This window comes from Dendronephthya gigantea, unplaced genomic scaffold (assembly GCF_004324835.1).
Source record: "Dendronephthya gigantea isolate DGI-Jeju-01 unplaced genomic scaffold, DenGig_1.0 000623F, whole genome shotgun sequence".
Classification (NCBI taxonomy): Eukaryota; Metazoa; Cnidaria; class Anthozoa; order Malacalcyonacea; family Nephtheidae; genus Dendronephthya; species Dendronephthya gigantea.
In genome coordinates, this window is record NW_021163633.1 from 1 (window position 1) to 24,348 (window position 24,348).

The 24,348-nt window shown below is 37.8% G+C and overlaps 6 protein-coding genes and 1 long non-coding RNA gene across 7 annotated transcripts; 5 read left to right on the top strand and 2 right to left on the bottom strand.

The window, feature by feature from the left end:
- Positions 1-144: 144 nt before the first annotated feature.
- On the bottom strand, positions 145-2,271 carry LOC114544035. The gene is made up of 4 exons (XM_028562789.1): positions 1,965-2,271; positions 1,575-1,679; positions 943-1,167; positions 145-725 (listed from the first exon to the last, which is right to left on the bottom strand). The coding sequence occupies exons 1-4, from the start codon at positions 2,244-2,246 to the stop codon at positions 504-506; spliced, it is 834 nt and encodes a 277-aa protein (XP_028418590.1). The 5' UTR covers positions 2,247-2,271; the 3' UTR covers positions 145-503.
- Positions 2,272-2,986: 715 nt separating this feature from the next.
- Positions 2,987-5,324, top strand: LOC114544037 (hydroxyethylthiazole kinase-like). The gene is made up of 3 exons (XM_028562791.1): positions 2,987-3,368; positions 4,520-4,807; positions 4,909-5,324. The coding sequence occupies exons 1-3, from the start codon at positions 3,191-3,193 to the stop codon at positions 5,322-5,324; spliced, it is 882 nt and encodes a 293-aa protein (XP_028418592.1). The 5' UTR covers positions 2,987-3,190.
- Positions 5,325-6,282: 958 nt separating this feature from the next.
- Positions 6,283-7,077, bottom strand: LOC114544039. The gene is made up of 3 exons (XR_003690273.1): positions 7,014-7,077; positions 6,610-6,897; positions 6,283-6,437 (listed from the first exon to the last, which is right to left on the bottom strand). It is a non-coding gene; the product is annotated as an uncharacterized LOC114544039 (long non-coding RNA).
- A 513-nt stretch (positions 7,078-7,590) lies between these two features.
- Positions 7,591-10,731, top strand: LOC114544034 (katanin p60 ATPase-containing subunit A1-like). Its single transcript, XM_028562788.1, has 10 exons — positions 7,591-7,882; positions 8,005-8,177; positions 8,261-8,450; positions 8,808-8,932; positions 9,009-9,114; positions 9,268-9,426; positions 9,614-9,740; positions 9,863-9,991; positions 10,238-10,364; positions 10,463-10,731. Exons 1-10 carry the CDS (start codon positions 7,727-7,729, stop codon positions 10,659-10,661), a joined length of 1,491 nt encoding a protein of 496 aa, XP_028418589.1. The 5' UTR covers positions 7,591-7,726; the 3' UTR covers positions 10,662-10,731.
- Positions 10,732-10,917: 186 nt separating this feature from the next.
- LOC114544038 (TNF receptor-associated factor 2-like) lies at positions 10,918-14,012 on the top strand. Its single transcript, XM_028562792.1, has 8 exons — positions 10,918-11,196; positions 11,418-11,466; positions 11,570-11,671; positions 12,013-12,144; positions 12,260-12,292; positions 12,558-12,590; positions 13,118-13,150; positions 13,473-14,012. Exons 1-8 carry the CDS (start codon positions 11,030-11,032, stop codon positions 14,010-14,012), a joined length of 1,089 nt encoding a protein of 362 aa, XP_028418593.1. The 5' UTR covers positions 10,918-11,029.
- Positions 14,013-18,380: 4,368 nt separating this feature from the next.
- LOC114544036 (TNF receptor-associated factor 2-like) lies at positions 18,381-19,924 on the top strand. Its single transcript, XM_028562790.1, has 4 exons — positions 18,381-18,647; positions 18,969-19,017; positions 19,135-19,236; positions 19,845-19,924. Exons 1-4 carry the CDS (start codon positions 18,481-18,483, stop codon positions 19,848-19,850), a joined length of 324 nt encoding a protein of 107 aa, XP_028418591.1. The 5' UTR covers positions 18,381-18,480; the 3' UTR covers positions 19,851-19,924.
- LOC114544033 (TNF receptor-associated factor 1-like) lies at positions 19,821-21,766 on the top strand. Its single transcript, XM_028562787.1, has 5 exons — positions 19,821-19,941; positions 20,040-20,072; positions 20,227-20,259; positions 20,860-20,892; positions 21,329-21,766. The coding sequence occupies exons 1-5, from the start codon at positions 19,903-19,905 to the stop codon at positions 21,764-21,766; spliced, it is 576 nt and encodes a 191-aa protein (XP_028418588.1). The 5' UTR covers positions 19,821-19,902.
- The last annotated feature ends 2,582 nt before the right edge of the window (positions 21,767-24,348 follow it).

A 24,348-nucleotide genomic window follows, 5' to 3' on the forward strand; every position in this document is an offset into this window, starting at 1 on the left:
CAATAATAGACTGCCCCCCATCCAAGTAATTAGTCTTCAAGCTGATCAAAATCGGGTTGACGTCATACAGAATAGGTTGGTACAAGCTGTGCCGGTTGATAGGACACGCATGCGCAGTAAATGAGAAGCAAATGCAGTTGTTGTTCCATTTAATGTACAGAAAATGCTAAGTACAGAAAACTGTTCATGTTAATTATTGGTTCGGTAAACTATTAAAGTGAACACCTAAAGTACACGCTTTGTTATCCTTGACGGATCTGTCTGTCAAAATTAATGCCCCTTGAATCAGAATACTTTTCATGTGAGGAGACCTCGCTGTGTTGTGAAGAAATATTGCACCGCTCCTTTCTAGGCTTCTAACAGCCTTTAGTATAGGATTTTTTATCCTTTTAGGCTTTCTTTTCTCTATATTATGTTAAAAGGCCAGCCCGTTTAAAACCGTTCTGAATGAGTCAAAACAGCAAATCCATTAACCATTGATCAGAAATCAGCAAAAATTTCCATTACGCGTTCCAAACAACGGGGAATGATCCAGAATCGACGAGTTTATCTCCTTTTACTAAACCATTCATCTGAGTGCTTGGTGGCAAATTCATCCACGGTCGTTCACCCTTGACCGCGTCGTCACCAAGCCATCTTGTGGAGAAGGCTCGACGTGGCGTTTGTAGGTTGTTACCATGAGCACTGTGAACCGTTTTCATGTGAAAAACAATGCAGTCTCCGGGCTAAAATACAAAGAATAGCGATCAGCCGTATCTTTCTAAAACCGAGTGTAATAACCGCACAAGTTCGTGTGCAAAATTAACGTCAATCACAGGAAATGTGGATAAAAACTTTCTTAGTGAGAAGTATAATTATACTCTAGCATGTGTGATGGAGACATCTGAACGGATGATTTTTGAAGGCGAAAAGGATGTTTCAATGTTTCCATAGGGAACCCACCTCCATATTCCAGGATAGGATTTGGTATTGGTCGTTTCCATCAAAATCTGGCGACAGAAACTCTTTCGCTTGCTCTTCTTTTCCAGGTTTGATTTCGTAGGGGCTGAACAGAGGGCCGTTAAAGTGAACCGGTTTAAAATAGTTAGGTGATTTGTGAGAACCTTTCACAAGACGGAGACACGTGTGCTCTGTGACTGGGTCGACAGCAAGCCACACGGAACATACCTATGATAACAAAATTGTCTTCATAAGTATGTGTCACACACAACACGTTTAGGTTTCAGAGAAAATGAATGAAGGTGTGGTGGAGGATCTGTTATGCAGATGGTTTTTCATGAATCACGCAGCAATATATGCAGATGCAACAAGCTGATCATAGGTGCATTTTGTTGGACTTTTTCTACGAATGCAAAGCCATTCAATACTCTGGTATATATCTCAATTCTTATATACTCCAGTAGCGATACTTCAACAGTAATCTCAAAAACTTCAGCCAAAACACTACGTGAATGCAACTAAAAAGAGGACAAACTGATTCATTCATGCTTGCCAGTAATATTATTGCAAAACAAGCTATTCTGTTATGTATCGTTTCGTGTTCCATGGTCAAAGTCTTTTCAAACAATACTTTCCTGTTGTCCATCGACTTCGTAGTAAGCCTGATCTTGGTGCCATGGTGTTTCCACCGTCGACCCGCTGTCTTTCACGATAACGTGATTGGAATACAGCGCGATTTTCTGGGAAAATTGACAACGTCGGTCAGATAACTCATCGATTATAGAATATTTAGTTAAATGTGGCAGGTTTGGTCGCTGGAAACCTCAAGCGGGGATTATGACACGAAGATAGAGTAAACTCAAAGATATGCTGGATGACAACGGGTTATTGTAATGTTATGACTTTTAATAAAAATCAATTTATCAACCATGTTGTCCATGCGCAAAATTTAAACCAATTTCAAAGTTCCCTAATATAAAAGGTAAGTCTACACCCTTGCATAAAGAAGAGGCAATTTGCCTTACCGCAGACCGGGAAAGTCGTCCCGCTACCTCTGCAACTGGGGAGTGGAGAAGAAATTCCTTGTATTCCGGAATGTCTTCCCAGTTGTCGTAGTCGTGAAAAAACAGAGGAGAGTGACCCTTGCGTTTTGTCTTTTCGGATGGATGGAGGCGATTGTGCTCTATTCCCTTCCTCAAGAGATCAACCCATTTCTGACAGAACACAGCTCGTAAACAAATAGCCCCATCTTCTTGGAAACTAGTAATTTCCCGTTCTGTGATTGTATCCGGGGGGAGCCTCTCCATTTACTTCGCACGGGGTGTTGTTATTTACTGATGGCTGAAATGGACCAAAATTATAAACATAAACTTGTTATTTCATCATGGTCATGGCCAGAAGATTTTAGCCTGCGCCGCAGACCCATGCCCGAAATAGAAAGGCGGGGAAAAAGAGGGTCTGCGTATCAGAGCCAAATTTTGTGTACTGTAATTTATGCAAAATGTGACGTAAATTGAAATTAGTAATTAATTTTCGTATTTTATGCACGAAACATTTATGATCAAATTTCACAATTCACATGTTCGTCGATCTTCCTTTGAGTCTGCAACAAAAACCTTATCGTCTTTTTGATCTTCATTAACAATTTGCAATGTAAATGCCAATGTCGAGTACTCACGAGTGTATCCTTTGTAAAGAGATTATCGGGAGAGCGAAGGAGGTAGTCAACAACAAATGGCAAGCTGTTAAGCTCAAACACAAAGTCTTCTTTGCTCCGTCTTTGAACTAGGTATTTGTCGAAAAATATTTTTATTATTCCACTCTAAACCAATCAAAGCTTTGTTGATCGTGAGTAGACAATCAGGCTTCCTAAATAAATATGTAGCCAATCACACAGCGTCCCCCAGATTCTGGGGATAAATAATTATAGAACACGGAATTTGGCGCTGTTCCACCATATTCCGTCTATGCGTAGACTAGAAGATTTCTGTCCTAGAAAGGTTCAATGAAAAATCATGTGTTGCATCTTTTTGTATGGAGATTTCTCTTGAACTTGAGCTTGAGAGGGACAAAGGTCAGTTTCATATCTGATGAAAAAAATCTCAAGCTGACGTTGCGATGCGTCCTTAGCAGTTCAGGGGGGAGTGCTTCGTGCACTTAAGATCTACTTCCGCTTGCAGCCTTGCAACATACATCAACAAATGTATAAAAGCTATACCTTAGCAGCGCTATACTTCCCTTACACAGAAACATGTCTCGGTCAACACATCACAACAAACCAATCTCAGTCTCTTGTGATGAATGTGCCGGCCTACTTCAGAAGCTAAGAACAGACAGTCCGCTGGTTCAATGCCTTACAAACTACGTGTCTATGGATATCATGGCAAACACTCTTCTTGCAATAGGAGCATCACCCGCAATGGCACACGGTGAGTGATACGCTACACGACTTGTCCTAAGATTACACAATATTAACGTGTGGTGTCGAAATTTCTATGTCTTTGTCACAATTTAAGTGGTATTTCTTGCATGTGGCGGGCCCCAATCACGGCATATTTAACTGCTAAAGATTAGTTTCGGGTGTGAAATCATATATCGGACATGATTGCATACTTGTTAGGCTGGTAGCTATATTGTAACTGGGATATTAATGTGAAACTTTTACTAACCAGTAACCCGGTATGAGCACAAATTGTTTCTCAGGTGACTTCCTTCGACTTTCGACCGACAATCGCCAGTAATGAGAAAGTGGAACAAACAACAACACACAGCGAACTATGACCCAACTTCCACTTACAAAATAAAACATCCTTAAAGTCGTCCCCGCTGTTTTGAGCCTTACACTGATCTCTTAATACTCACTGGATGATCAAGATCCAAACTGAGCGAAACTTGGATCGAGTGCAATTATTGTAGCAGGGAATGCATATTTAAGGAAAGGTTCTGGAGGACCAGGTTGCAATTATAAAGTTCTAATCCGATATTTAACTGTTACTCGCGCTAACCACAGATTAGAAAGTACATTCAATGCATCGTTTAAACATATAGTAACTTCTACATGAGCAATACCGGATATAATATCAGATATTGGCTCAGAATAAAACTTGAACAGACATGGTCTTAAAGTTTGACTACTTGAGGGTGAGGGAGGATGGAGACTCTAAGATGCTCAAACGTTCATCAGTATTTTTTGCACGTGACATACAAATAATCCCCCCTTTAAGCGCTTCAGGAGATTCAAAAAGTCTTCATCGGGTCGCTGTTATCAACGTGTAATTAACCATTTGGAGACCAAATTAGACGTTTCGCGTTTTTCTGCCCGTAGCAATGGTATTGTTTAGATTCACGTTTTCGATTGTTATTGATTTTTTTATCTGATTTTTTTATTTGCATATTCATTGTTATTGTCATATTCTCATAGGCTCAGGCGTAGGATCCCCAACAATTCCTCTTGACAATCTTGTTTTAGGGTCAGACTGAGATAAAACGATAATTCTTCACGTACAACCCACTGACTTAAGAGCGGTATAACACTTTAGAGAAACGTTAAAACCTACTGATATGAAGCATTCATTTCTAGCTGAAGAGGAAGTAGAAGAGTTTATTGGTTTGGCCTCAGCATTGCTGATCAATATTGGAACACTCTCTGTCCCGTGGATCAGGTCCATGCACAAGGTTGCAGCCAAGGCACGTGAACTAGGGAAACCATGGGTGTTGGATCCAGTAGGCGTGGGTGCCACCAGCTTGCGGACAAAGACTGCGACCGAACTGGCTCTTTCTTATAAACCCATAGTGATTAGAGGCAATCCTTCTGAGATTATGGCTCTGGCCAAAAGTGTTTGCAAAAGACTCGATGTTCAATCATCAGGTACGGATAACTTATGCAACTTAATAGTTGAACTGTGTATTTGGACTCCATTCTCCTTTTCCCGATCAAGATTTTGTCTAACGCTGTGTTATATTTTCTAGATGGTGCTCAAAAAGGGGTTGACAGTAGCCAGAGTTCCGACCACGCCCTTGGGTCTGCCAAGGCCCTTGCCCTTGAGTGTCACTGTGTTGTCGTGGTAACTGGAAAAGACGACTTCGTGACTGATGGCAGCAGGGTGATCACAGTGTCGAATGGCCATCCAGTGCTGACGAAGATCACCGCAGCAGGGTGTGCATTGACAGCTGTTATGGCGGCATTTGTTTGTTTAGGCGATTCAACAGACGTCGATCACGTGATGAAAAGTTGTGCATGCGCATTGAGCGTGTTTGGAATCGCAGCTGAACTGGCTGTTAAAGATCCAGCGGTTAAAGGCCCCGGAAGTGCCAGAATGCACATGCTTGATGCGTATAGCAGCATCAGTTCTGAAACCTTGTCACAAATGGCCAAATTTTCATAACTTAATTGCCACTGATATGGAGAAAAAATAGTAGTTTAATTTAGTCATAAAATACATGCTTCTTGGTCGATTTCTGTTATTTTGCATAGCGCTAACTGCCCGATGCCTCGTAGCCAGGGTTTTCATATAAGGCATATTTATTTATTCGCGTTGTGCTGTAAAATGTACCCAAACTACTCTTTTCGCTTCACCTGATGAAAATTTTATAAACACTTGCAAATTAATGCTTATATAAACAATTGCTTCCGTACATAAAGCCATTATTTTGCTCACTGGCGTACATTATTTTGTAAAAAATGGCGAGAAAAAAGCATACACTCATTATTATTCTGTATGAAATAGCGGGAAAATGTTTGCTTATTGTTATTTTCTAGAAAATGGCGAGGAAAAAGTGTACGATCATTATTATTCATTGATTATTATTCTGTAGAAAATGGCGGGAAAATATTTGCTCATTATTATTTTTTTGAAAATGGCGGGAAAAAGCCTACGCTCATTATTATTCTCTAGAAAATAACGGGGGAAAGTGTACGCTCAATTATTACTGTAAAAATGCGGGAAAATATTTGTTCATTATTGTTTTTTAGAGAATGGCTGGAAAAGAGCGCATTCTCATCCTTATTCAGTATACCCTGTATGATGTCAACCTACAATGCATTAGTTTGATTACTAATTACTGGCACTATTGCATGGAATGAGGATATCCAATTACAATTTACTGATAGTTTACTTACCCATAATAAAAGTTTATTTGACTTAAACTAGTCTATAGCAAAGGATTTGTATTTGCAGAATTAGGGTAAAAATTGTGGAATTTTCATTCGATTCATTACTTTCACCCTAATTTTGCAAATATACAGCTGCTAGAGTAAACAATTTTAGAACTTTGCATTTTCAAATGGCATTTTTGACTCCCTTGGTCCTCAATAGACCAATATTTTTTAATGATATATGTACATACCACCAACACTTGCAATGGCGCTGCCTTGTATTGGATTGAAAACACAATCATTTATGTAACTTTCATGACCATCCAACATTTGAACTGTGGAGTTATTTTTCAGATCAACAGAAAAACATCTTAACTTTTTATCTCCACCAGCAGTACAAAATCTAACATGTACAATATAGGGATAATGATTAACAACATTAATATTTAACATCAAGGTAAAACTAGGAATACCCCGAGGAATTTTAAAACATGAGATATATTAATAGACTATAATCTAGGCTTGGTAAGTTGGATGTATTAGTCAAACTTCCACCACATACGGTCTTAATTTACCTCAACAACCCAGGGTATTGGTCAATCGAGCTCTGAGGTGACCAAGAGATGGCCTCCACTCGTGCACCATGTAATATATCAACCTGGTGTTCAAATTGGAAATCCTGTAAATTTTCATCGTCAAACAAACAGGATCCAACACATATCCGGTTATCTCCACCATATGCGATCAATCTTGAAGTGTTCTGATAAGGACTGAACTCAACGACATTGACTATTTCTGTGCAGGGAAAGTAACATGTACTCTCTATCTCCTCGCTTGCACTAGCTCTGCCTGCAGTTGGCATCCTATAAAAGTTTAGAAATGAAAGATTTTAATATCTACATTTTTTAGATTTTGGAAGTAGGACCTCTGGGCTCTGGCAAACCCAAAGTGGTGCTTTACATTTCATAAATTAGCTTACTTTACTCTGCTATATGTTGTTCAAATTATTTACATTTCCGAAATTTTGACTGCACAAACCTTCTTTTTTAATATTTTAAAATTTCCACCAAAATTTTGAAAATATTGCATGAAGGCTCATAATTGCTCAGCAGTTTTTGAGAAACGTGGTGTAAGTTTCCCTGATGTCAAACATGCTCATCGAATAAATAGCGGAATAAATACAATTTATTGTTTTTGATCTTTTGGTACAGTATTATGTCGATTTTAAATCGTTAGCTATTTATGTTTTAAGCTTTTTTGAGAAGATACCTGATCTATTTGCATATTTTAAAATTTATTTATAATTCACTACTACCAGCGACATTTTTGGCGGCTACCAACCGTCAGCGTAAATGAATTATAAAAATTCATTTTTGCACCCAACAATGCTAAAAAGATATCCGTAGTAATAAAAATAATGTAAAACTGCATGATATTTATGGTTGAAATGAACCGTTCAAAATTTAATTTATTGAAATAGAAAACTTTGCCTGTTTAAAATCTTGACAGTTTTCCGCCCTAACCGAGCGATGGCTCGAATCGGGTGAACCGTTGAATTGTTTTCGTTTGCAAAGAGTTTATATATTTTGAACCTCATTTTCGGTTTTAAAATAATTTTGTCGCCAATACAACTGTACTTTTTCTTGAACCAGCACGATAGCATTGTCTAGCGGTTGTTTACATTCGTTTACCATGGACGAAATAGTAGAAAATGTGAAAATGGCGCGTGAATATGCCTTGCTTGGTAACTACGATACATCGTTGGTTTATTTTCAAGGAGTTTTACAACAGATACAGAAGTACGTTGTGGGAATTGTTGATCCTGTACGCAAGCAGAAATGGCATCAGGTAGAAGAGATTGTTTGTGTTTATCCTCTTTGAGAAATAGGGAATTTCAGCTGCTGCTTAGTAAGATCTGGACATTGCAAATATCCACTTCGTTTAAATTTTTATCTCGTTTAAAATTTAAGATTCGTCAAGAGCTTGCACAAGAATATGAACAAGTTAATGACATGAACAAAACATTGAACAATTTCAAGAAAGACCCAACCCCACGCCATTATGGTGGGGCAGGGGGATATGAAGAGCCGACAAGAGATCCAGAGGTCTGGCCTCCACCCACTCCTGTTGAACGAGAGAAAAGGTGGGAATATTTATTGCATAATATGAGTCATATACTCCATGACATTTTTCTTCCCTGAAATGATATACTGATAACATTTCCAGGAATGTGAGGCCAGCTCCGAGACCAGTAAGAAGAGAAGAACAGGCTGTGTCGAAACCCGCTGCCCGGAAGCCTTCTAATTCCCGCAGGTCTGAGGCCAAACCACCAGAACGTGGACGTGGAGCCCCCGCAGCATCCAAAAATCCCTCAAGGAACGAGAGGGACAATCGTGGTGGTGGACGTGGAAAGAAGGTAACATTATTGAACTTCCAGTGGGAGTCATCTGCAGGGGTTGGTTGTATCAAGCCCGTTTAGCTTAAACGGTGGATAAGTCAAAATTAAATAACACGCTTACATCTCTCTTGAATGAGTCAACTTGAATATTGTCCACTGAATATGTAGTTGTAAATAGTATCTTTGTATTAAGGTAAAAAACATTTAGTTCGCTTGTTGAATAAAACGATAGACTTGCTTTCTATTTTGAACTTAACCACCGTTTAAGCTAAACGGGCTTGATACAACCGGCCCCAGTCATTTAGATTTGCTTGAACTTAAGATGGATACTTGTCCAAGAACTTCAATTCCAATTTGACCTAACTTGCATTCCAGGATGAAGAGAAACCAGAGTCAAAAGATTCAGAAGATGAAAAGAAATTTGATTCGTCTGGCTACGACAAGGATCTTGTTGAGGGATTGGAAAGAGATATTTTACAAAGGAATCCAAATGTCCATTGGTATGGCCTAAATAACTCCTGTAACATAAATTAACAATTGTGCAGAATTGTGGATTTTAAATAATCTTAATTATAGGTCAGACATTGCAGAACTGGATGAAGCAAAACGACTTCTAGAAGAAGCTGTTGTCTTGCCATTGTTGATGCCACAGTATTTTACTGGACTACGACGACCATGGAAGGTAATGACCAATATACCATTAAACCATTATTGACCATAATGGTATTAAACATTTTAATAAAGTCAGTGTTTTTGAAGCTCCACATGGACACTGCCCTAGATTAGCTATTGGTGCTCAAGGAGAGATGACTATATTTTTATGTTTCTAACCTAGGGTGTGTGTATGGTGGGACCTCCAGGAACTGGTAAAACAATGCTGGCAAAAGCCGTAGCAACAGAATGTGGCACAACCTTCTTCAATGTTTCCTCGTCAACTTTGACATCAAAATATCGCGGAGAATCTGAAAAACTTGTGAGGTTACTTTTTGAAATGGTAAGCTGTTCTCCAGAGCAAAATTCCCATGCTTAACTTCCATGCAATGCCTGTTACAAAGTTAAGTAGACACAAACAGATAAATCCAGTTGTTGAATTCTGCCCAGTTGAGAGAAACATTGTTCTTGGTTCTTGTGCTAAATCTGTGTAGTTTATACCCTGTTTATTTTGGTTTTTACTTTTTAAGGCGAGGTTTTATGCTCCTAGTACAGTGTTTATCGATGAAATAGACTCGATTTGCAGTCGACGCGGTACAGAGAATGAACACGAAGCCAGTCGTCGGGTGAAGTCGGAACTTCTCGTGCAAATGGACGGTAAGAATGACCGATTTTATGACTTTCGGGTTATATGCGTCACTTGCTGTCTTTGCATTGCACTGACAAAATTTGCTCCAAGATTCTCGTCTTGAAAAGAAATGCTCTAATTTTCTCGCTAGGCGTGGACGGAGCCACTTCTGCTGATGGGAAACTGGTGATGGTCCTAGCAGCGACGAACTTTCCTTGGGACTTAGACGAAGCCTTACGAAGACGTTTGGAAAAACGAATATACATTCCACTGCCAACAGGTTGACAAAGTTTAAGAGCTAGAGAAATACAGTCCTCACTGTACCACTAAGCCTAAGCCCCCGCGTTACCTCTCTTAAACGTCCATAACTGGGAATTCTGTCGACACAAAATTAGTCTCGTTTAGGAACATTTGATGACTCATTAAAGCATTGATCCCCTTCTGTAATACAATTAGAAAATATTTACCGGTTTAATGTACCAATACCTGCCCATAATATGCTCAATCTGACGTCTCTCTTATCTAGCCAAGGGGAGACTTGAACTGTTGAAAATATGCCTCCGTGATGTCGCACTTGCTGAAAATGTTGTCCTCGAGGAAGTTGCCGAGAGCATGGATGGTTATAGTGGTGCTGATATTACTAATGTCTGCAGGTAAAGTATGCCATAATTGGGTCCCCGTAGGTGGGGATTGGAACGAATTCCACTTCTCTTTGGAGCAGGCTATAGTTGCATTTTCTTCATTTTTCCAGGGACGCATCGATGATGTCAATGAGAAGACGTATCCAAGGTCTCACTCCGGAACAGATCCGAAATCTGCCCAAAGAGGAGCTGGATCTGCCAGTCAATATGGACGATTTCAAAGAAGCTTTGAAGAAAGTTTCCAAGTCCGTCTCAGAAGCAGATATTAAGAAGTATGCAGAATGGATGGAGGAATTTGGATCTAAATAAGAGTTTAGACATCCACAAGTCATAATTATAGATATATGTAGAATATTGAGTAATTCTGTAATTCTAACGTGTGACCTTATCAACTAATATATTGAATTCGCAAAAATCTGGGGTTTGAAATGCAAAGTTCTGGGAAGGCCATGCGATGAGAATTGTATTCCACCTGTGGTGTTCCGATCTCAGGATTCCAGGTAAAACGGAAGTGATTAGCATTTGTTGACAATTCCGGAAATTTTAAAGGCAAGCATTCAACGCAACAAAATTGCAAAGAAAAGCAAGTCATCTAATTTTTGATTCAAAGTTCAAACCGCTTTTGGTTTCGGTGTTATCAAAGCGGTTTGTTTCCCAAATAATATTCTTCCACCACAATGGCAACGATTGGAAATTCTGGTCATCCATTGAAATGGTTTAAGGACCAGAATGCGGCCAGAAATTTGTGGGAATGTGCAATATGTCTTGAGGTTTTAAAAGACCCTGTGCAAATACGAGATTGCGGACATCAATTTTGTGAGCTCTGTATTGAAGATATTCTCAAGTAAGGCTCACATTAAAGCCGAATAATTATGCTGTATAACATGTCATCTAAAGCAAAAGCCCTCACCTACGTAAATTTATATTTCATGTTGATCGAAGTGTAATACCTGCTTTGTCCTCTTATGCTTGTAGTTCTACGGTCTATATCTACCCTTGTGTTACAGTGAAAACCCTGCCTGTTTGAAAATATGTCCTAATTAATATATTATATAAATTCAATAGGGTTGATGCTCGATGCCCTACATGTAGAATTGATATATCAGGTGCCAAGGTAATTTTGTTTGTATACATGGATTGAGAAGATTTTGGTGATAAGTTGGATGAGGAAAAGAATTGGAAATGTTAATATGCTCTCTATTTTTATTTCACAATAGATATTTGAAGATCAAGCTGCAAGAAGAATGATCAATCAACTTGATGTAAATTGTTGTAATGAAGGATGTAGCTGGGTGGGGTGTTTAACCTCTTTACTACAGGTATGACAACTGACAAATATTTGGGGAAATGTCGATCTATCCTGATGCCTATTGAAGCATATTTTCTCTATGCAACTACTGTATTAAACTAGAAGTTACTCCAATGCATACGTAACCCAGCATTACAATAGGGAAAATACAACAGCTGACATCTCAACTCATATGGCGGGAGGATTCCTAGAAACAGCTAGATTGTACTCTATGTGGTTATACAGTACTCATTGCATGATGTGGGAATTGTTTTCAAGCCTGTCCCCTGGTCCCCTATATAAAATAAGGTTAACTAAAAAGAGAACAGAAAACATTACTTGTATATGATGATCAATTTGTTCAACACTCAGGATCATCAAAATGCCTGCAAATTTTTGATCCGCAGTGCTGACAATGTCAATCAACTTGATGTTGGCAAACTTGAGAAAAAACTTGAAACTCTCATGATGAAAGTTTTTACCTTGGAGAAACAAGAAAAAAAGGTGATTTTCATTGGTCAACATTATATCAAAAATATAGCTGGAATTGTTAGAACTGTACATATGTCTGGGATATTTTTGACTATTAACATATTAAATAAATTTATTATATGCACAGCATGAAGAAGATATTAAAGAACTGAAATTGAAGGTAATTATAAGAACATGTGGAAGAAATGTATCATAATTTATTTAGCATATAATACACAAATATGACAATGCTTTGTATCACATTTATGCATGCCTATATCTAACCTACATATATATTGTTTGCCTAATTGTGGCATTTAAGACAGATGTGGAACGATTTCCTATTTTACATAATTATGCAGTATAATCACATGATCGATATTTACGTATTTATATATATTATTTCCAGGTATTTTTTTTTCATTACTTTTTTTTAATCACTTCAGCATGAAACTGAGTTGAAGCAAGTTCAGGAAAAGGTCAGTGTAACTTTCTTAAGCCCAAGTAAGAAATATTTTGCAATTGATAGCCAAAAATTGTCAGGTGTTTTGTTTATGTTTATAATAATCGTATTGTTTATTGCATATGCATGGAAGGTACTGAAAAATAAAAAATGATAAAAGCCTCTCAGAATAATGATTGATGCAACATAAATTAAGATGTGAGAAATCTTTGAATTTGAATTAAATAATGCTATGATTATAGGTGCTGTGCCTGCTTCAAAAATAGTTCATTATCAATTTACCTTTACTTCAACCATGGATAGTTAAAAGACTGATTTATTATCCATGCTTTAACATAAGGATGAGGAACCTGCATGTTTAGCAGGCTGTACAAGCAGCATAAACTTGAATGATTTATGTCCAACTTAGAAAGCTACTTAATTGCAAAAACGTGTTGTGAATTTGGTGCAAAGAAAGTTAACTTTTTTCCAGTCTGGTGTATAAGTGCTACTTTGGTAGTTTTTTCAATAGATGAGATCAACATTTTCTTGTTCATATTCCAGTATGAAAATGATTTGAAACAGATCCATTTGAAGGTCAGTTTTTTGTCACAATTTTTGAGTTAAAATTGCTATTTTAGTGTTTTACATAAACATTTCAATAATTTTACAGAATGAAAAGTGTGAAAAATATGAGACTTGAAGTTGAAGGTTAAGTTTACCTTTATATGGAGCAATAGTTACAACATTTAGTTATATTATTCTTTATTGCAAGAATAGTGGTTTTATTGGAAATAATTATTATGAATTGCAACATGAATTTCTTAGTTCACAATGATGCAACATGGTGTTATTGTCTTTTACATATCATAAAACCAAAAAATGGCAGTAATCATGTACATTTTTTGCTTTATTTTAGCATGACGAAGACGTGAGAATTCTTCGGCATGAGATCCTGGCAACTGCGCATGCTCCATCCTTATCCCAGGTGCCTTTGCAAGAACCTGAACCAGCATATACTTGGAAGATAGCAAACGTCACAAGGAAGCTTGCTAGAGCAATATCCGACAACGATTATGGTGATCTGCAGAGTGAACCATTTTTTTCTAGCCATGGTTACAAAATGAAAATCGAAGTTAATTTGAACGAAGGTCCGCGTGGCAGATCAGGATACATGGGAATTTACCTGATGTTAGTGAAAGGTGATCGTGATGGAACTCTTCCTTGGCCTTTCACAAAGAAAATTACGTTTATTCTTGTTGATCAGCAAGATGACATAGCGCAAAGACAAAACGTTGAATACATTTTAATCCCATTGGGCGAAAAAGAGTTTAAAAGACCAAGACAACGCGAGAATGAGGGTTGGGGGACGAAAGAGTTTATTAAACATTCAACTCTACGTTCTCGTCAATACATCAGAGACCACGCTGTGTACATCAAGATCCTGGTAGATCCATAAGGCTATAACGATCACTCTATTTGCTGTAGTTGTCTAGTACTGAATTTCTTGAGCATAACAACAGTTAGATATTCAGTTATAGTTAGAGTTAAGTTAATGTTAGATTATAAATGTTACAATTACGGTTTGTAGCCATTGTCGAGAATGTCCGCCTCCGAGGACTGTAATCCCCGACTAATCACAAACCAAAACTTAGGTTTTTTAAAGAACTATATTGTCACCCACACACAACAGTACTTCTCTCTAGATTCTAGATTGATTACACACATTTTACATCACACCCGTTACATATATATCCCATTACGTTGCCTTGACAACTATATACAGAGACGTCTGTCTCCAACACCATGGTATTGTATTCAGGACGCTTCTAGAAAGGGAAAAAAATTGACACATTGTGATACGTTGAGTATCTGAGTCTGAAGAATATATGTTTTTATAAATTATTTTTATTTTGGAGGAGCCTTGTCACGCAATTTCAGACGCAACTCGAAAAGTAAATGTATGACGCGTATAGAATCTTCAAATTTTCTGGTAGAATACGAGGCATCAAAACCACAAAAATCACAAAAAAATCTGTTCTTTTAATATTCCCTAGGAGGCAATAGTGTAAAATAAAACGAGTATGTGGCGACTCCCAAAAAATAGGGATTTGTAACATCTACGCAGAAAAAAATTCTGAACTCTTTACCAGCGAGGAAACCTATACAATCATACACTCTTAGGGCCTGTTTACATCGAGCTTATCCCGGCTAGGCGAGGTAAAATGCGCAACACATCAAATGCTTAACCTGATTAGTCTTTCATATGCAGTTTTCACCTCGCCTAGCCGGGATAACTTGCTCCATGTAAACAAGCCCTTATTCAGAGGCGTTTTTGTCAATTTCGTACCAACGCTTTTTTTTTAAATATATGCATTTCTGTCATTCATCATGTCATTGTTTTAAATAGTAAAAAAGTATGTATACAAATTATTACCATCTTTCGTAGAATGAAAAGTCTGAAAGTAAGTAGTTGAAGCAATTCAAGTTAAAGGTGCGTATTAGTCAAAATCATTCTTGTTTCACAATGTCTATCTTTATCAATAATGAATAACATTGATGAGACAGAGTATTGTCTGCTCCAGATAGACAGAAAATCTCGTATATTCAAATATTATACTGTCTGTCTGCACCAAAGGTTATATCTACTTGTTTATAAGCTTAACACTAAACGTCTAACAGTAGCAATTTAGACTAGTCTTTCTAACACGGGCTGAAAACTTGGATTTAAAGTTATAAGTTTTGCCGATCATTTGTTTCAGTTAATGACTGGTGCTTCCAACAATGTTGTTTCTGCATGAATCGGCAATTTCGTTTATGATTTATAGGCTGTGTTGAACAAAAGCATTTTAAGCATCACATAAAGGGGCATAGCAGCGCAATAGTACAGCCACACGCACATACCTCTTGGGCTTTCTTGGGGCATATGTCATGAATATTAGGTGTTTTTTTGTTAAGCTTGCGCTCCAATCATTGCAACATGAAAACGAGATGAGGCAGATGAAAGAACAGGTCAGTTTGTTTTTATTATTTCATGATGTTTTTTGTTTCAAATAAAGAATACACTATTGAGCATGTATAGCCGGAACTGTCACTCGCTTCTTAGATTTTAAAAGTGACTGCAAATTTTATAAAGCTTGCTGCAGGATACCCGATATAAAAGCAAAACAAGAGTGGCCACATTTCATAATCCTTAAGTGACACCTTTGAAAGCGCCCCACCCGAACACTATTAAAAACGCAGTTTTCTCTCTCCAACTGGCAATATTCTCTGTAGCCTAGTGGTTAAAGAAACGACTTGCATAATTTCCCAGCTTTCTCGGTTTGTTATAAAATCGTACGTTTTTTCCTCCTTTGTGACCGTTGATTTGTTAAAACATTTAAACCGTCAATACAAATATAAATCCTACGCCTGTATTCTAAACCCTCACTAACATCCTCACTCATTGAGTGGGAGATCATAATCGTATTAATTATTCAGCGCGGTATTTCAACTGAAACAACTCCGCCTGCATGCCAACTGATGTTCATAATTCATCCGTGGACCGTGTAACCCAGCGCTTCTCGGTCAAAGATGAAGTTGTTTTGGGTCACCTGTAGAAATGCCAACTTCTGTCGCCCAAAACTACGACTACTAAAAGGAAAAAAAACCATGGCATTTTAAGCCTCCGCTGCGCATACGCAGGCGGAGTAATGAGAGCTTGATGTTGAATATTTTGCTCAAACTCTCGCTGTCGATTGAAATGGGACTTTCTCACTGACCAGGAGGAACGCGATCAGTGTCACATTCTATGAGTGTGAGTGAGAGTGAGGTTTCAGAATACAGGCTAGTCTATTTAGGAAGATTCTTAGCCACGCATATGTCAATTGTTAAACTCTTTTTTTCCTCTAGCATAACCAAGATCTGGACCAACTTAGGCAGGAATTTAACGAAAACCTAACGGTCTATACCATGAGAATCATGAGTGCCTCCCAGGGAAACCAGCAACTATTGGCAACGTCCAATTTTAGCAATCACCACGAACGTGTGGTAACCTACACTTGGAGAATAGGAGATTTTGCAAGAAAATATCATCAAGCGATATTACAAAACGTAATTGGTCGTTTGGAAAGTGAGCCGTTTTTCTCAAGACATGGTTACAAAATGAAGCTTCAAATCAGTTTAAACCAAAGCCCCGTTTACACTACGCTCGATTTATTGGCACGGCACGGCTAAAATGGGTACCCGTGCCCATTTCATCCGCGCCCGGCCTTTGTTTTGATAGCCTGACCACTAGTGAAATTGGGCACGGGTACGCATTTTAGCCGTGCCGTGCCGATAAATCGACTGTAGTGTAAACGGGGCTCAAGAATCAAGAGGGTACCCCGGCTGCATGGGTATTTATTTAGTTTTAATGAGGGGAGATCAAGATGCACTTCTGCCATGGCCTTTTACAAAGCGTTTCACATTTATCCTTGTCGATCAGCAAAATGACCCGAGTCAAAGACAAGATATCGAGGAATCAATAGTCCCAAGAGGAGAGAGAAATTTTGAAAGACCTCAGGGGGTTGAGAATGTTGGTCGTGGATATGAAAATTTTGTTACACATGCAATTCTAAATACTCGTGGATACATTAAGAATGGCACTCTATTCATCATGGTTGTAGTCGACCAGTGAAAACAACGATTTTAATGTCGATATTGAAATTTTAAAGTAGTAATATGTAATAAGTAATATGTCATACAATGCCTAACTGTCATGTAACTGTACTGATTGCAAAAGAGGATTTTTTCCAGCAATTGATGGGGACTTTTAGAATCTGCTGTGTAGCAATGAAAACTGCCTACTGAGTACTGTATTTAAAAAATAATAAAAAACAATGCGCGCCTCGTTTTCGTTCTACCTTCTAGGGTTGCCAGATTCCTGGAAAAATAAGACAACATTGTTGTATGAAGGTTATGGTAATATTTCGCTTTTAATATTTCTGCAATTCTACTCATAGTTTCATATAATATATTGAATTTGCAAAATGTGGTGTCTCAAAGTTCTAGGAAGGCCATGCTATCAGAATTGTGTATTCCACTATTCCACGATTTGGCTCATTTAGTTTATCAGTTCCGATCACTGGACCAGATAAAACGGAAGTGAGCTGCATTCGCTCACAAATCCAGGAATTTAGGCAACAAGCAAACAATTTAATCTTTTTTTCTAACCACTTTGACTTTGTAATCATCAAGGCGATTTGTCTCCGAATAATATTCTTCCGTCATGCACTATACAACAAACGGTCATTTTGGGTTTCTGGTCATCCATTGAAGTGGTTTCAGGACCAGAATAGGCGCTTACTGGTGTTTTACTAGACATATGGTCCATTTCGCACCAACAAACTTTGCTCTTCTCAGCTACTTCTGTAGCTTTGTGCGTGTGGCAAGAGCATTGCACCGGCATCCCCAAAGCGTAGGTTCGATTCCTAGCATTATCGTTATAAATTTTGACAAATAAGTGTGGAAAAAAGCCATTACTCGAGGGTGAGTTCGTGGCCTGGTAGCTTCGTTTTAGTGTTACGGCTCCTTGGCTACATTACATTTGACATTTTATTTTCCACAGAATTCGATTTCATGCATGTGATGAAGAACGATGTTTTGTATCTTTTCACATGGCTCGTGAAAGTAAAACTTCGGTTAAGATCGTTCTAACTTCTAAATTTAAAACAATAATGTTGTGACGTATTATTGAAAGGGTCTATAATCTGATTTTAATCTCAGATTAAAATCTCAGTATGCAAAGCCAATCCAGCTTATTTGACTATATGAGATCTCAACTTTCAAAACAAAAGGTATCCAGGAATTTAAGAACAAAGTTGCAAGGACTGAGCAATCAATCATTTTGTTTCAAACTTTTACTTCATTAAAGCGAAATGTTTTGCAGTTAGGTGTTTTGCACAAGGATGGCAACGATTGGAAATTCTGGTCATCCATTGAAGTGGTTTAAGGACCAGAATGCGGCCAGAAATTACTGGGAATGCGCAATATGTCTGGAGGTTTTAAAAGACCCTGTGCAAATACGAGATTGCGGACATCAATTTTGTGAGCTCTGTATTGAAGATATTCTCAAGTAAGGCTCACATTAAAGCGGGATAATTATACTGTATAACATCTATATCTAGTAATATGTTAATCGAGAGTTCATGCTTACTGCATAGTGTATAGTATCTTGATAATCTTAAAGTACACAACATTATATGCAGGAAAAGCAAATTAAAGCCCTCACCTTCTACGTTAATTGATATTCCATGTCGAAGTGTAGTATCTGCTTTGTCCTCTTATGCTTGTAGTTCTACGGGCTATCTACCCTTGTGTTACAGTAGAGTGCTACAGTGAAAACCCTGCCTGTTTGAAAATATGTCCTAATTAATATATTATATAAATTCAATAGGGTTGATCCTCGATGCCCTACATGTAGAATTGACATATCAGGTGCCAAGGTAATTTTCTTTGTATATATGGATTACAGATTTTGGTGATAAGTTGGATGAGGAAAGGAATTGGAAATGATTTAAAGTAGCAGAACATTAATATGCTCTCTTGTTATTTCACAATAGATATTTGAAGATCAAGCTGCAAGAAGAATGATCAATCAACTTGATGTAAATTGTTGTAATGAAGGATGTAGCTGGGTGGGGTGTTTAACCTCTTTACTACAGGTATGAAACTGACAAATATTTGGGGAAGTGTCTATCCTGATGCCTTGTAGCATATTTTCTCTATGCAACTAAACTAGAGTTTACTCCAATGCATACGTCAACAAGCATTACAACAGGGAATTAAATGCAACTGACATCTCAACTCATATGGCTGGGAAGATTAATGCTAGAGCCAGATTGTACTCTAGGTGGTTATACAGTATATACAGTCAACTTCCTAACAAATTAACATGTGTAGGAATTGTCTCCCAGCCTGTTCCCTGGTACCCTATAAATATAGGTTAACTAAAAAGAGAAAAGGAAACATCACTTGTATATGCATAGGCAGCCCAGACTTTGACTTGCACGTGTGATACTCGCGCGCGTGTCGAGCTTACGTTGTTTACTTTGTCTATATGTTATGTCATAATATATAGACGAAGTAAACAACGTAAGCGCGACACGTGCGCGAGTATCACACGCGCAAGTCATAATATATAGACAAAGTAAACAACGTAAGCGCACGCGAGTATCACACGGGAAGTCAAAGTCTGGGCTGCCTATGGTATATGATGATCAATTTTTTCAACATAGAATCATCAAAATGCCTGCAAATTTTTGATCCGCAGTGCTGACAATGTCAATCAACTTGATGTTGGTAAACTTGAGAAAAAACTTGAAACTCTCATGATGAAAGTTTTTACCTTGGAAAAACAAGAAAAGAAGGTGATTTTTATTGGAATTATAAATATTAGCTATTTAGAACTGTACATTTGTCTGGGATATTTTGACCAGTAACTATATTAAATAAATTTATTACACAGCATGAAGAAGATATTAAAGAACTGAAATTGAAGGTAATTATAAGAACATTTGGAAGAAATGTATGTATATATAATACACAAATATGATGATGGTTTGTATCACATTTATATCTATATCTATCTATCTATATCTATATTATTTTTATTTTATTATATTTATTATATTTATTATTTTTTATTATTTCAGCATGAAACTGAGTTGAAGAGGGTTCAGGAAAAGGTCAGTGTAAGTGTGTAACTTTCTTAAGCCAAGTAAGAATTATTTTGCCAAAAATTGTCAGGTGTTTTGTTCATGTTTGCTTCATATAAATATGATAAGGGCATTGTTTATTGTGCATGGAAAGTGTTGAAAAATAAAAAATAGTAAAAAGCTCTCTGAATAAATTGTTTAAATTTGATTGACCCAACATAAATTAAGATGTTAAGAAAACTTTGAAAAATTTGAATTAACACTCGGACGAAATCTTCCGAGAGGGATGACGAAGAAGACAGGCCAGTTTTCAGAGTATATAGTTCAAAGGCAGCTTTAAAAACTGTAATAACATCTGACTCATGAACCGCTTTTAACATCATAATTCATAACTCAGTTAATAATGCCATGACTATGTGTGCTCTGCGTGCTCCAAAAATAGTTCATTATCAATTCAAGTTTACTTCAACATAAGCGATGAGGGACCTGGTTTTTTAGCAGGCTGTACAAGCATTAGCAGCATAAAACATGTTGTTGGTACAATGTAAGTGAACTTTTTTCCAGTCTGGGGGAACAGTGCTACTTTGGTAGTTTTTTCAAAAGATCAACATTTTCTTGTTCATATTCCAATATGAAAATGATTTGAAACAGATCCATTTAAAGGTCAGTTTTTTGTCACAATTTTTGAGTTAAAATTGCATATTTTGTTTTGCATGAATATTTCAATAATATTAGTGAATGAAAAGTGGGAAATTGAAGGACCTGAAGGTTAAGTTTAACTTTTATATGGAGCAATAGTTACAACATTTAGTTAATTATATTATTCTTCATTGCAAGAGTAGTGGTTTTATTGGGAATAATTATTATGAATTGCAAAGAATTGATGCAACATGGTATCTAAGCTCTTGGCCTTAAATTTCATAATTACCACTGATAAATTCTCTTTATTTATTATTATTTAAATAAATTATAGGTACTTTTCCCCTAATATGCAAGCATATTAAAGCGCATTATTCCCATCTATTGTGTTATTATTATCTTATTACATATCTTAAAACCAAAAAATGGCGGTAACCATATATTTTTTGTTTCATTTTAGCATGACGAAGACGTAAGAATTCTTCGGCATGAGATCTTAGCAACTGCCCATGCTCCATCCTTGTCCAAGGTGCCTTTACAGGAGGCTGAACCAGCATATACTTGGAAAATAGCAAACTTCACAAGGAAGCTTGCTAGAGCAATATCCGACAACGATTGTGGTGATCTGGAGAGTGAACCATTTTTTTCTAGCCATGGTTACAAATTGAAAGTCTTGGTTTTATCTGAACGAAGGTCGCGTGACAGATCAGGATACATGGGAATTTACCTAACATTAGTGAAAGGTGATCGTGATGGAACTCTTCCTTGGCCTTTCACAAAGAAAACTACGTTTATTCTTGTTGATCAGCAAGATGATATTGCACAAAGACAAAACGTTAAACACATTATGGTCCCAGAAGGCGAAAAAGAGTTTAAGACCAAGACAACGCGAGAATGAAGTGGGGACGAGCTTTATCAAACATTCAACTCTACGTTCTCGTGAATACATCAAAGACCACGCTGTGTTTATAAAGATCGTCGTTGAGCCATAAATTGCCATAACGATAACTGTATTTGGCGGACTGAGAAATCAGTTGTCTAGTACTGATTTTCTTAACGATAACAACAGTTAAAAATACAATTAAATAGAGTTACGTTAATGTGAAATTAAATTTTACAATTACGGTTTGTAGCCATGCATTTGTAAAATTGACGCAGAAAAAACTCTTTAATAATACCAGCGATGATCCTATATTTCCTTTTAATCCTATATTCCCTTTCAGAGTCGTTATTGTCAATTTCGTACCTACACGTTTTTTAAGGTAGAATAATCCTGAAAAAATTTTTTTTTTCCAGAATTTTGATATTTTTCAGACATGTTGTATTATTACTCTTTGAACCATAGCAAAGCTAGAATCAGCATCAAACTATATTATTTGCATCATAAATTATGTTTATTTTGCATCATAAGGACCATACCTAGTTGTTTATCCTCCTTACTTAGCAACCGACTTAGGCCTTAGTTACGGGGTTTTAGATCAATGGAAATAAAAAAAAGTCCCTCTAGAGTGATTATACTTCACACTCTCCGGTCGAAATGTATGGAATACAATTGGTATGACGAAGTCATTCCGTGTCGGAGCCACGCATAAAAAGCACTGGGGCTGAAGAAAAAAGTGCGGGAAAGAGGCCCCTTGCATAAAGTAGGCCCCCCCGCATACCCCTTCGACTTTTTTCTTTCGTGGTCGGAGTCACACAGTCCTTTTTTTAGCCAAGGTAAGTAAAAGCGTTTTTTAGTAACAGGTTTGTTACTTTTTTCTACCTTGGTGGGTGTATCGTGTAATTTTTGATAAGTTAACGATGAGCTCGTCAAAAAGGTCTCGGTCTCGAAGTCCTGAAGCCTCAAATTCTCGCTCAAAATCACGCCACCGCTCGAAGAAATCACGCGCGAGCGACAGTCGGGATCATAATGGTTCACCGGTTCTAAATGAAATCTTAGACAAGATAACACAAATTTCCTCCACTTTGGGGCATTTAGACGATTGCTTGGTCGTTTTGGAGACCAATCAAGAGAACCGAATGGACTTTTCGAAGGTCGACAACATGCCCGAACAGGACAACTCTGTGGGTTGTTTACATCCTTCCGAAAACGAAGTCTCAGATTGTGCAGATAATATATCTGTGTTAGCCCCAGCAGATCAAGCTTTGGGCACCACAAGTCCAATCAATCTGGACGACCCGAATGGCCACAAAGATGGCCCCACAACGAGCAAATCGCTCAACCCTATGCATATAAATGCAATCAACAACGAAGAAGCGACTATGTCGCCTCATAAAATTGGCGGAAAAAGCCCGCCTCATCACAACAACACAGAAAGAGGTCAACTGTTTAATCCAACCGCGGATTGGCCTAGTTGGGCACCCACTGAAACCTTTAAGAAAGTTTGTCATCCTCACAAATTTTCACAATTCTTGAAGAAACTGCACTTCCGGACATGGAGGTATTTATAACACCAAAATTAGACAAGTCATTAGCAGATCAGATTTCTGCAAACTATAAAAAGACTGCTGAAAATCGTGACAAGGAATTGTCCAAAGTTCAGCGTCATGTTTTGAATGCTGCAGCCCCCTTGGCAGTCCTGCACGATATGCTTGAAAGCAAACAATCAATATCTCACGACGATATTTTGAACATGATTGAAAAATCTCTTTGCCTTTTAGGCAACGCGTCAAATTCGGTATCCGTCCTACGCCGCTCAAAAATTTTATACGCTATAAACCCGCGTAGGGTCTCCCTGGCGGAAGCGTCTTTTCCCAATGCGGGTACTTCATTATTTGGGAATGACATAAATAAGCTTGCCGCCGATAGCGCGGATATTTCGAGAAACTTGCAAAAGAATCTCGCTATCGCCAAGCTCGATACAATCTCAGAGTTCTGCAAGCGTTAATACCTCTCAGAAGTATTCAAAAACGAAAAATTTCGTCAACCTTCGTTCGGGGTGAACAGATATTCTCGCTGATCAGCGAGAGGCAGATTTCGCCAGCAAGGAAATCGACAACAGCCATTTCGCGGCAACAACGTCAACAACACGTCCCACTGACGGGACGCCTCCGTTTTTTTTTATGCCAATTGGCAGAAAGTAACGTTAGATCCAAGTATTTTAGCCATCGTTTTAGGCTACAAAATTGTGTTTCAAACTCAACCGTTTCAGTTAAAAATCCCTTGCTCGGGAACTCTAAACCCTTGTCTAGTAGACCAAGAGGTACAATGTTTACTAAACAAAAATGCTATAACTCGAGTGCAGTTCGACAAGCACGCCTTTTATCATCGTCTATTTTTAGTTCAAAAGAAAAACGGGGGTTACCGCCCGGTTCTGGACCTAAGTCCACTAAATGCTTTTATCGAAACAACTCATTTCAAAATGGAAAATCTCTCCACGTTAAAATCCCTTCTTTACCCGGGCGATTACATGATAAATATCGATTTGACAGACGCCTATCTGACGGTTCCTATTCATCAGGTCACAAAGATTCCTTCGC

What these genes read in the sequence shown, in the direction of transcription:
- LOC114544036 (XM_028562790.1), top strand. Translation starts at nt 18,481, where the DNA reads ATGGCAACGATTGGAAATTCTGGTCATCCATTGAAGTGGTTTAAGGAC. An exon ending in TGTATTGAAGATATTCTCAA is followed by an intron (nt 18,648 to 18,968) that starts GTAAGGCTCACA and finishes TAAATTCAATAG; the next exon opens with GGTTGATCCTCGATGCCCTA. An exon ending in TTGACATATCAGGTGCCAAG is followed by an intron (nt 19,018 to 19,134) that starts GTAATTTTCTTT and finishes ATTTCACAATAG; the next exon opens with ATATTTGAAGATCAAGCTGC.
- LOC114544034 (XM_028562788.1), top strand. Translation starts at nt 7,727, where the DNA reads ATGGACGAAATAGTAGAAAATGTGAAAATGGCGCGTGAATATGCCTTG. An exon ending in GCAAGCAGAAATGGCATCAG is followed by an intron (nt 7,883 to 8,004) that starts GTAGAAGAGATT and finishes TTAAAATTTAAG; the next exon opens with ATTCGTCAAGAGCTTGCACA. An exon ending in GATATTACTAATGTCTGCAG is followed by an intron (nt 10,365 to 10,462) that starts GTAAAGTATGCC and finishes TCATTTTTCCAG; the next exon opens with GGACGCATCGATGATGTCAA.
- LOC114544037 (XM_028562791.1), top strand. Translation starts at nt 3,191, where the DNA reads ATGTCTCGGTCAACACATCACAACAAACCAATCTCAGTCTCTTGTGAT. An exon ending in ATCACCCGCAATGGCACACG is followed by an intron (nt 3,369 to 4,519) that starts GTGAGTGATACG and finishes ATTCATTTCTAG; the next exon opens with CTGAAGAGGAAGTAGAAGAG. An exon ending in ACTCGATGTTCAATCATCAG is followed by an intron (nt 4,808 to 4,908) that starts GTACGGATAACT and finishes TATATTTTCTAG; the next exon opens with ATGGTGCTCAAAAAGGGGTT.
- LOC114544035 (XM_028562789.1), bottom strand. Translation starts at nt 2,246, where the DNA reads ATGGAGAGGCTCCCCCCGGATACAATCACAGAACGGGAAATTACTAGT. An exon ending in ACGAAGTCGATGGACAACAG is followed by an intron (nt 1,168 to 1,574) that starts GAAAGTATTGTT and finishes TTGTTATCATAG; the next exon opens with GTATGTTCCGTGTGGCTTGC. An exon ending in TCCTATCCTGGAATATGGAG is followed by an intron (nt 726 to 942) that starts GTGGGTTCCCTA and finishes TTTGTATTTTAG; the next exon opens with CCCGGAGACTGCATTGTTTT.
- LOC114544038 (XM_028562792.1), top strand. Translation starts at nt 11,030, where the DNA reads ATGGCAACGATTGGAAATTCTGGTCATCCATTGAAATGGTTTAAGGAC. An exon ending in TTAAAGAACTGAAATTGAAG is followed by an intron (nt 12,293 to 12,557) that starts GTAATTATAAGA and finishes TAATCACTTCAG; the next exon opens with CATGAAACTGAGTTGAAGCA. An exon ending in TGAAACAGATCCATTTGAAG is followed by an intron (nt 13,151 to 13,472) that starts GTCAGTTTTTTG and finishes GCTTTATTTTAG; the next exon opens with CATGACGAAGACGTGAGAAT.
- LOC114544033 (XM_028562787.1), top strand. Translation starts at nt 19,903, where the DNA reads ATGATGAAAGTTTTTACCTTGGAAAAACAAGAAAAGAAG. An exon ending in TGGAAAAACAAGAAAAGAAG is followed by an intron (nt 19,942 to 20,039) that starts GTGATTTTTATT and finishes TTTATTACACAG; the next exon opens with CATGAAGAAGATATTAAAGA. An exon ending in TGAAACAGATCCATTTAAAG is followed by an intron (nt 20,893 to 21,328) that starts GTCAGTTTTTTG and finishes GTTTCATTTTAG; the next exon opens with CATGACGAAGACGTAAGAAT.